Here is an 11,900-nt window from a genome sequence, read left to right as displayed (position 1 = left end):
TATAGTTTGTTATAGAGTTCAAAGTGTTAGAGAGTAAGAGAGGGGGTGTAGTTGTCTATTGTCTAAAAGAAATCTTTGTCGGTTCCTGCCAAGGGAGTGGCTTAAAAGCATTTATTGAATGGTTGTTATGTCCACTTGTGTGTGTGTGTGTGTGTGTTTGTGTGTGTGTGTTTGTATGTGTGTGTATGTGTGTGTGTTGTGTTGAATGCCCTTTCAATATGTTTGGAATGTGACTAACTGAGCTGATGACTGCGTGTATGTTGTGATGAATGTCTTGTTGAAGAAAGAATTAGGAATTCTTTTGAGTGCCTCCACCTGTGTGTGTGTGTGTGTGTGTGTGTGTGTGTGTGTGTGTGTGTGTGTGTGTGTGTGTGTGTGTGTGTGTGTGTGTGTGTGTGTTTCACATGCCGAACCTGCTATGATTGGTCTCAATTTTAGATCATCTGATGGTGTTAGCTGTATATATTTGTTTGCTGAGGATTTACAGGTGTCACTTATCCTTTTGTATTTATGGATTTTTAGATAAACCATAAAAGTTGCTCGTTTTGCATTTGAAGTGGCATTTTCTCTCCCTGTTTATTTCTGTGTTCCTTTCTGTCGAAGAGCGTAGGCTCGAAACGTAAAATATTTTCTCACTTCCCGAGCGTTAAACTAATACATCTGTTTGTTGTTTACACACCCATCTTCGTCTTCTGTTTTTTTTGTACATTCTCACAATATATATATGTGTGTGTGTGTGTTCGCGCGCGCATACATATACACATACATATATAAAGATGCATACAGATACTACGTAGACCAGATACACACATACTCGCATTATACACACACACACACACACACACACACACACACACACACAGATATATGCAGCAGTTAGTATAACTGTTATTCGAATACTGTTCTTTTTAACTCAGGTGGATTGATTTGGGTTGTGGGTGTTAGGTTTGCATTAGTTAAGTTTAGTTAAAATTGTAATATGTGAATGTATGTTTAGCTACATGCAGGCATCTGGGTGATTGTTCCGTAAGTTTATTTATAATGCGCTCCTTTGTTAACAATATTGCGAAAGAGTTAGTGCCAAACTTTAAAAAAGAACAATAGTATTAGGGCGATTGTTTAACTGAACTCTTTCAAGACGGTGCACCAGCATGGCAAGAGTTCAATGACTAAAAGAAGTGAAAGAATAGAACGAAGTCAGTGGTCATGAAGGCTTCGCAGTCTCCATCTCAGATATACGTTCACCACTTCACCAGGTACAGGTTATCTCGAAAGACGACATCCTTATCTTCTGTTCGACAATTCTCCTGTCTGCCATTCACTCCCAACTCAAGGCTAAGCTTCGCTAGCTTGAAAGATTGACGAACAAACTGAATGTAATCAACGTCCACCCAGTACTGTTCCTGTTAAGGAACTACTTCGCCATGCCGAAGTTATCGTATACCCTCCACAATCCCCCTTGGCACAGCCACGTATCTCGCCTCACAGATCTCGACGCCTTTATCCAACAGGCCACCTCACCCGTTAGATACGGTGGCCCCGGCCTTCGATCTCCGGTTTCACTAGTTCTGCCGGTTTTTCTCTCGTCGCTGACCTCTTGCCGTGTCCTCATCAACAGAGTTCTCCATAACACAACTGAACCTACTGTGACTGGGGAGTGCGTGGTGGACTACACAACATGAAGCCAGCTCGGCTTGCACCCTGCTGATGTCCAACCCCCCTCCCCTCTGTGGACGTCCAGTGTAGCATCATCTTGGACGAGATAGGACGCCGACTTGACTAGCACTGTCTGGCATGTTTCCACTTAGCCTCCATGCCTCACAGCAGAGACTTACTCAATATGGTGTCAGCAATCGCGACTGGCATTTCCCTGGGGTTTGGCCTCTAGATCTGTATGCTTCACGAATGCCGCTGTGGCTCCCCTGTGGATTCTTTCAGCATGCACCTATTGTCATGCCATCACACTACTGGCTACTTTCCACGCCATGCCACCCTTAACAAGATCATAAATCATAAAGCATGGCCTAGACGCTGCAGGCTTCCCTTCCCAGCTCGAGCCAGTGGGGGTTAAACCGAGGTGATGGTAAAAGGCCTGACGGTATGACAATTTTCCCGTTTCGTAACATCTGGGGTGTTACATGCAGTGACATCTTTTCCATCGACAACTTGATGTATCCTACTAGCCCAGGCTCCGCTGCTCGTCAAGTTGAGTAAAACAAACTGTCAAAGTATCAGTCAAAGCTCTCTGACAGGTTTATGGTTGAGCCTGTGGAAATGGAATCCACCGGCGTTCTCAGCCCCCCGACCATATTTCTGCTCACCGCTAAGGAGGCGGAGATGGCTATCTGCAAGTGCGAACCCCGTACGTCAGAGTGAATGTTTTAGCGCATCACCCTCCTCTTTTCCATTTGGTTTGCTGGGACCATCAGGAAATCAAGAGAATGTAAGACTTTCGTAGCTTACCACATGAATAATAAATTATTCATTCTTATTTCTGTCCATATAAAATAGGATATTTTTCATTACTACCAGACTTACTAAAGTGACATTATTGTGTTATAGACTAAAAGAATGTGGGATGTAACAATGCAAGTATACAAAACATAAAACGGAGCGTAGAGATGAAAAACGAAAGAAAAGCATTTTATATTTTATTTTCAGTTACGTTTTTGAGAACCGTTAATCGAAAAAAGCTTATAAAAGTCATACAACAACCAGCCGGCTTTTGCCAGCTAAATGAAGTGATCTCCCTTGGCAGAATCGCAGTCGACCTGAGAATTGTTTTTAACTAAATGGCGCGTGAAATAAAACGCATCGAACAGTGTCTAAATGATTTATGGAATGGAAAAGATGATCGAAAACAGATTGTCGAAGATATTGCTCTCATCTGTCCCAATCAGTTGACAGTTAAAAATATTGGTAAACTTTAAAATACTTAATTTTTCACATTTATTTTGCTTGCTGACAATTGCTGCATTATATGTTTCGATCTAGTTTATAATGTTTAGCTTAAGTAAATTTAGTTATTCTTCACCTGCTAGCTATATAGGATGTTGAATAAGCATTACTATCAATAAATAAGTTACAATGTGAAGATTTGGAAACTTTTTCTTTGTTTACGTTTACTTCCTTGTTCGTAGTGTCGAAATGACGAAGTACACTAACATTGTTAATACTACATGCACAGATTTACAATGTATGGAACTAAGTCTGGGGATATTGTCAAATCATTAATTTAAGTGCGCTATCTGCGATGATTTTTTTGGTAAGCGGTGTCTATTAGCAATTTGGTGCTTAAATTACTACGTGTCAGGCTTTAACCTTTAAATTAAACTGATAGTGAAACTTAATATGTTCTTGGTAATTGCCAGAAACAATGATTATTTAACAGTTAAAGTATTGAGGGTATAATCAATAATGTAGGGAAATCTTTAAAAAATCATACTTCACTATTAGCACATTTAAAAAATAGACAAAATATAATCAGATATTTCTTAACAATTACTCTTAGAAAGAATATCGGTAAGTACTCTGATGTTAGATCATCTCTTCGTAACTAACGGAAGTATTAACCAATAAATTAAATTAAAACTTTTTTTTTAAAGTTTACATAATAATTGGATGATGTCTATAAAGGAAATATCAATACAGCATTTCTGAAGAAAAACGGAAAATCCATCCATGTCTGTGATGAAGCGGAGGGAGTTGTTTCCCTGCAGATCAAATCTGAATCGACTTACAATACAAACCGCTACAGCTATGACCATCTCGTTTTTTGTTTTGTTTTGACCTTCTGCAAACGTTAAATATCTAACCCTGAGTTATTCAATGTAGCGTTAGATATCATCTTTCTAAAACGGTAAGTTGTGATTTAAGGAAAATGTGAGGACTTATTCTTGCAACACGATGAAAGAAAATACTGAGGACGGAAGTATTCAATAATAAAAGTAAGTTACAAGTACCCGTGTTGTAAGAAAGTGCCAAGAGTTTTATTGAGTAAAGTACTTAGTTCCAAGACAATATTCAAAATAGATAATAACTATGTACCAATATAGAAGTAGTTCAATAAAAATCAAATTTAGATTCAACTTTGATAAAGTTTGACTATCAAATTAAGGCCTGTTGATTCAGTCACAATCATTTAGTGAAGTTAGTACATTGGGTAAGATCGCATGTGTGGATGCAGACTTTATTAAATGATATTTTGCCGATGCAGACCGCTACTATTTTACCTGGGGTCTAGTTTTTATTTGCCAATAGATGTCATTGCTTTTGTGTATTTTTCGTAAATACACTGTACTAGGTTGATTAAAAGTTTCCTCCTTTTACATTACAGTTGAGTGAATTTCAGCTACTTGGTGACTTTGCTAATGCTAATGCCACATACAAAGCAGCTACTACATTTTGTAAAGTGTTAGGAAGGACATCCAGCCACAGAAACCATGACAGCAAAGCAGTAGAGCTTGGTGCAGTCATCTGGCTCGCCAGCTCTTGTCCAGCCCATGTCAGCATGGAAAATGGATGCTAAATGATGATGACGACGACGATGATATATATATATATATATATATATATATATATATCATTGTTTTACAACTACTTTCCATCATGCTGGCATGGGTTGGATGGAAGTGCCTGTGGTTGAAATCACATATACTGTTCACCTAGCTTGTGTTTCCTTTCGTCATGGGTTGGATGAGTCATCACCAGTTTGTGTCACTTATTTGGAGGTACTGCTCTCCCAGATGATTTAAAGGCCCACTTGTTGCTCATAAGCTTTATTTTTCATATGGTTTCTACAACTGGATGCCCTTCCCAACACAAACCATATAACTGGGTGTACTATTTTATCATGGCACCAGTACTGGAGAGATTATGACTCTAACCAGACTAAAGAATCATCCCTGCACTTTCATGTCTGCAATAGATCAATAACCACTTAAAGTATTCTGAGTGCATTTTATTGTATCATCAACACTAAAGAGATCACTTCATCCTCTAAGACTAAAGTGTTCTGTGTTATATTCATTCATTTAAGGTAAGCTTGATCAAGGGAGTAAACAGAAGAAAAGTGAATATCAAGAGGGTGAATGAAGAGAGTGTATGAGTGTGATGGAGGAAATAGTGATAAGAATGAGATGGTAGGGGAAAGAATAGTGGTGGGCAGATATTGATGACTGCTTGTTGTCTGTTAGTTGAACAAAATAGAATACCAACATGAATGGTAAGATGGAATAACAATAGAGATATTGTTATTCCATTTTTTATATTCGTGAGTGATAGATAACTGTAGAGATGTATGCTGTTAAATGTGAGTGGTATGAGTCAATGAAGAGTGACATGAGAAAGAGAAAGTGGTGCAGGAAAGAAAGATAGTGGCAAGGGGACTAAATATGGACAGATCTGATGCTATACCTCTTTACCAAGGTATTGTGGTACAGTGAATGTGAGAGCAGGTGAGTGTTAAAGGAGAAGATAACCAGGTGAATCATAGGTGGAGACTTAAGTAGAATATAATGGGTGAAAGATCAAATGTAGATATTTTATATAGCATAACCTTTCTCACCACCACTATTTCAATGATCACTTAACCATGCTTGCACCAGAGAGTAGGTTTTTTTTTTATTCCAACATCATATGAGGCCACTGATAATTCTTTTAGCTCTTTTTCTTTCATGACATTTAACTTCTTAAGATCAATCTTTGCCATTTCATCCAATATCTTCTTAGGTCTACCTCATCCACTACTGCCATCTACTTCAAATGCTCAGCAGATCTTTATACAACTGACATCCTCCTTATACATCACATGCTCTTACCAGCACAGCCTTCACTTTTAGGTACTATGTCTGATTCCTCCTATAGAGCTTTTCTTGCAGTTGATTTGCACTCCATCATTTATAACAAAAATAAAAGGGGGAGGAGTCTCCTGATGGAAATTTGCTTCATGGTCTGTTGATTGCACAGAATTTTTGTTTTTTTGTACATCATGAGCACAAACATAGTTGTATGGTTAAGAAGTTCACTTCCCAATCACATTGTCTTAGGTTCAGTCCTACTGCACTGCACCTGGAGCAAGTGTCTTCTATTATAACCCCCTGACTGATCAAAGTCTTGTAAGTGGATTTGAGATACAGAAATTGAATGAAACTCATCAGATATGTGTGCGTGTGTGATTGCACCTCCTTGTCTTGAAGTTGCATGATAGTTGTAAATGAGTGCCACCATCATAGAAGCAGTGTCATTTGTTTCCAGTCTTCTATGAAAACATGTCCAGTCATGGGCAAATATTAACTTGCTTAGAAACAAGAAAGACACTCATAATATCTGGTGAGGTAGAATACTTGATAGTCTCCTGAACAGTTAATCATCCCACTGTCCAACATAGCAATATCATTGTAACTGCTACAAAGGCAAAGGAGATGTTTTAAAGAGAGAAAATTATAGAGGCAGACTGTTGAACCAGGCTATGACGTTCACACAGCACAGCACAATTATTCTATACACTTTTACTTGTTTCGGTCATTTGATTGCGGCCATGCTGGAGCACCGCCTTTAGTCGAGCAAATCGACCCCAGGACTTATTCTTTGTAAGCCTAGTACTTATTCTATCGGTCTCTTTTGCCGGAGACGTAAACACACCAGCATCGGTTGTCAAGCGATGCTGGGGGAACAAACACACATACATATATATATATACATACATACATATATATATATATCATCATCATCGTTTAACGTCCGCTTTCCATGCTAGCATGGGTTGGACGATTTGACTGAGGACTGGTGAAACCGGATGGCAACACCAGGCTCCAATCTAATTTGGCAGAGTTTCTACAGCTGGATGCCCTTCCTAACGCCAACCACTCAGAGAGTGTAGTGGGTGCTTTTACGTGTCACCCACACGAAAACGGCCACGCTCGAAATGGTGTCTTTTATGTGCCACCCGCACAAGCCAGTCCAGGGGCACTGGCAACGATCTCACTCGAAAATCCTACGGGAGCCAGTCAGGCGGTACTGGCAACGGCCACGCTCAAAATGGTGCATCTCATGTGCCACCCGCACAAGAGCCAGTCCAGGGGCACTGGCAACGATCTTACTTGGCTTGCCGGGTCTTCTCACGCACAGCACATTTCCAAAGGTCTCGGTCAGTAGTCATCGCCTCGGTGAGGCCCAATGTACGAAGGTCTTGCCTCACCACCTCAGCAAAGTTGTAGTATATTGTCAACTTAATGTGACAATCCCAATAAGGGAATACACTACTGCCGTTTAGCCCTAGGAATAATGAATATAATAAAAGTTGACAATTTTTTTTTATCTTGTATTTATTTTGTAAACAAATAATACAATATTACATAAGCATTTTATAATGTTTCTTTCTTTTCTGGAAACTCGCTGTGTACCGGCACCAGTACACAGACCACCACTTTGAGTAGCGCTGATATAGATGACATAAAGTAAACAGGAAAGTATAATAACCAAGATAAGCACATTGTAAAAAGTTCAAGAAGTTACTGCTACTGGCAACAAAGATATTTTTCCTTAGATTCAAAGGTAAATTGTATAATGTTTCTTCTACAACCATGAAGCTGCATGGTAGTAAGATGTGAACTTGAAAGACAGAAGACTTCGAAAGACTAAAAAGAAATGAGGCTAACATGCTACAGTGATAATGTTTAGTGTTCATGAACACCAGAGTAGAAACAAGCTGAAAGAAATACTGGGTATAAGAGGAATCAGGTGTTGTGTACAAGAGAGAAGGTTGGGCATGTGATGTGCATGAACTGCTGTATAAGATAATAATGAGCATTCCAAGTTAATGGAACCTGTAGAAGAGGGAGACCAAGGAAGATTGGGATGTGGTGAAGGCTAATCTGAAGATGATGTGCCTTACATTTGTATATCAGATAACAAAAGACCATACTGATTGATGATATTCAATACTGCAGAAGACCTAATCATCAACAAAACATACCCTGACATGGGGCTAGTGTTTAGAAGCTGCAGTATTTTGTACCCTGCCAAGCCTATGTTTTTGCCCCCTCCCATCTACCTATTTCTTTGCTCACCCTTTCCCTTCTCTCACCTCTCTTGTTATTACTAATAGTTCTCTATCTCTGTGAAGGCGCATGGCTCAGTGGTTAGAGCATCGAGCTTACGATCGTGAAGTTGTGAGTTCAATTCCCGGACTGAGCTACGTGTTGTGTTCTTGAGCAAGACACTTTATTTCACGTTGTTCCAGTTCACTCAGCTGTAGAAATGAGTTGCGACATCACTGGTGCCAAGCTGTATCAGCCTTTATCTTTCCCTTGAATAACATCGGTGGCGTGGAGAGGGGAGACCGGTATGCATGAGCGACTGCTGGCCTTCCATAAACAACCTTGCCTGGACTTGTGCCTGGGAGGGTAACTTTCTAGGTGCAATCCCATGGTCATTCATGACCAAAGTGGGTCTCCCCCTCTATCTCTTATCTCCCACCACTTCTACAAATAGTACCCTCCTTATCACTACTCTCCTCATCTGTGGATACATAGGAGGCTGCACACTAACTATGCCCTGCTTTGCTGCCAGCTTGTTCTCTCTCTCGCTCATTCTCTTCCCACCCCATCCTCATTGAACCACCTCTGTTGCCCTTCTCACCTATTCTTATTTCATCATCCATCTATGGTCTTGGACTGATCTCTGATGAGGGAAATTGGGTAGATGGAAACTGTAAAGGTACGGTAAATAAAGTGAGTTTAAAATGAGTTCAGCAAACACTATGTACAGCTGAGTACATATATATGAGGGAGTGCTGAAAAGTTCCTGGCTTTGGGTAAAAGAAAATACAGGATCAGTTTAATTATGATTTTATTTAACATATTCCCCTCTAAGATTCACACACTTATCGCAGCAGTCCTTCAGTTTTTCTAAGCCCTGTAAAAGAACTCGAAAGGTTAGGTCTTTCACAATACCCTTAAAGCCACGAACTTTTCAGCACCCCTTTGTGTGTGTGTAAATATATATATATGTATGTTTGTGTGTGTGTGTGTGTGTATGTATGTCTGTCTGTCTGTCAAGCATCCTTAACTTTCGAACTACAAATTTCCTCATCAAAGCAAAATGTTCTGCACTATCAAACACATATCATACACATATTTTATCTGCAAGCATCCATAAATATTTATGTCAAATACAAATATAATCTACACTAATTCTTCACTATTGTAGCATTCGTTTCTACACAATTAAACACTTACACAAGAAGTAAATCAATAATTAACAAACAAATATATTAAAAAGGGGGAAAAAACACAAAAAAACCCCTCTAAGATGACTACTCAACAACGAAAATCTAAACAAAATTGGTCTGAGAATGAAATAGACCTGATAAATTCATGGTACTGTCTTGCCCAAACAGAGAACATAGACATATCATGCTGCGACTTAATAGCCAGACGTACAATTCAACTCTTCAGAAATCACTCCAAGAAGCAGATTCAAAACAAATTTAAATTAATTAGTAGATATTTTGGAAAACTCCAACGTGTTTTCTCTTCAAGTACTGGTCAACAGCAACAACAACAAAAACCACCACGGCAGCAACAACAACGACCACCTCAGCAAAAACGACAACAATCACCATAGGAACAACTGACTCGGCTTCAACCTTTAGCACTCCTTAATTCAACCACAATTGATGACCTACCAAATACTAAATCAATTTTTTAAAAAAACCACTCATGTTAAACAGAACCCTAAAATCTGCCGCTATTCTCAGCATAACGGATTATGTCTACGGCATAATAGTCCATTTACCCATCTCCCGGGGGCTCGTTGCACAAATAAAAATATAAACGGTACCCCTAACCAATACAAATCCCACAACCATAAATATTTTCAGTTCCCCAAACAGAACTCTTCTTTAGCCATAACGAATCTGGCAAAAGAGCTACAGAAGAACATTCTAGCCATCACACAATGCCACCCTCCACCACCACCCTATTGCACAAACTCACATTGCTGCCATTAACAAGCAAATCACCCAAACAGTCAAAAGTCACCACTATCACCTCAACATTTTTGCTCAATGCACAAAGCATCAACCCTTCCACCAATGCCCAAAAATGGAAGATTCAATTTATTGAAGACTGAGTTAATGACCATCCACACCATATCCCTTTCTTTGTCCTCACAGAGACCCATCTCAATAACCTCCACTTGGAAGCTGAAGTGAGAGTGAAGAATTTTACAGCTATTTATGCAGATCACGTCAGCACGATTCTTTTTTGCCTGAAGCAATGGATGTATTTACCAATGGCTACTGTGAAGCAGCTTATGTGTGTAGTAAAACCAACAATTTGATAGTAGTTGGACTCTATAGACAACCCCTAACTCCTTTACTATGCTTCAAGGAATGTCTCAACAGTATTAAGTGTTTCACCCATCAGTATAACGCTGACAATACATTAATGATGGGGGACTTCAACTTTCCCAGTGTTGATTGGTCCACAAACAGCTTGAAACCAGGTTTTCCCACCTCGACCCCTGATAAGGAAGCAATCGAATTGCTTCTTGATTTCATGGATGAGTTTTTCCTGACCCAACTTGTTCTTGAACCAACAAGGTGTCACAAAACACCTTCGACTTAGTGTTCAGTAACCACACTGACACTATCCACAATATTGCAGTGGAAAAAATACCACTACTCTCGGACCATGACATGGTTCTCTGCGATCTGAGATTCCACCACCCAAAGATCAAATCCAGTGACATCTCTCCAGCCCATCCATTTGACACTATGGATCTTCATAACAAAGACTGGGATGCGATCAAATCATGATCTTACACAAGTTGATTGGGCCTTCTCGAAAGCCCCCCCCCCCCTGCAACATAAACGCATCATGGTAGACTTTTGTAGATACTATAACAAATATATGCGCAAAACATACTCCATTAAGATCAGTATACAAATCTAAGTGCAGAATCCCTAGAAAAAGAAGAGCAATTATCAGAAAAATAAAAAGAATTAACAAGAAAATCAACTAACTTAAATACTGCCAGCAGCAATGCACCCATTCGACTGTCATTGCATCACTCGAAAAAACACAACCTCCAAAAGAGCATGATGACCATCATTAACAAACAAAGAGCAGCTGAGGAGAATTGGGCCCTTGAGAAAATAAAACTCAATCCCAAAGTGTTCTTATCATTTGCAAAAAGACATAAAGACACTGTTTCCACTGTTGGTTCTCTGGTTGATGACAACAACACTACATGATGATGCAAAATCCATGTGCGAGATACTGCAGAGACAATACTGCTCTGTTTTCAGTAACACTTATGCGGTTGATCTGACTAGTATCAGTGATGACATAACTTTAGTCGAGCAAATCGACCCCAGGACTTATTCTTTGGAAGCCTAGTACTTATTCTATCAGTTTCTTAATGCTGAACCGCTAAGTTATGGGGACGTAAACACACCAGCATCGGTTGTCAAGCGATGGTGGGGGTGGGGGACAAACACAGACACACATACACACACATTCATATATATATATATTTATATTTATATAAGGGCATTACTATACAATAACACCTCACGCTATAAGGGACTCTAAGGTCAGATTACTATAAAAAGCACATTTTTACCGAATGCGAGGAAATGCAACTCTCAAAGCCAACCCCTTAAAAACAGACTATATATATATATATGCATATATACGACAGGCTTCTTTCAGTTTCCATCTACCAAATCCACTCACAAGGCTTTGGTCGGCCTGAGGCTATAGTAGAAGACACTTGCCCAAGGTGCCACGCAGTGGGAATGAACCCGGAACCATGTGGTTGGTCGGCAAGCTACTTACCACACAGCCACTCCTGCATATATATATATATATATATATATATAAAATCTCTGA

At 39.5% G+C, this 11,900-nt stretch overlaps 1 protein-coding gene across 2 annotated transcripts in view; it reads left to right on the top strand.

Annotated features, from left to right (window-relative positions):
• The first annotated feature begins 2,648 nt into the window (after positions 1–2,648).
• Positions 2,649–11,900, top strand: part of LOC106874950 (DNA-dependent protein kinase catalytic subunit) — a 187,811-nt gene continuing 178,559 nt past the window's right edge. Inside the window, exon 1 of one of the 2 annotated variants that reach the window (XM_089352834.1) lies at positions 2,649–2,919. In XM_089352834.1, coding sequence (XP_089208960.1) covers positions 2,793–2,919 — 127 coding nt within the window. In that variant the 5' untranslated portion in view covers positions 2,649–2,792. The remainder of the gene's footprint in view (positions 2,920–11,900) is intronic. The other variant, XM_089352835.1, reaches the window with a different exon arrangement.

This window comes from Octopus bimaculoides, chromosome 5, assembly GCF_046866305.1.
Source record: "Octopus bimaculoides isolate indiv1 chromosome 5, ASM4686630v1, whole genome shotgun sequence".
In the NCBI taxonomy this organism is placed as follows: Eukaryota; Metazoa; Mollusca; class Cephalopoda; order Octopoda; family Octopodidae; genus Octopus; species Octopus bimaculoides.
Note: the sequence above shows the minus strand (reverse complement) of the source record. Positions and strands in the feature narration are given on the sequence as shown.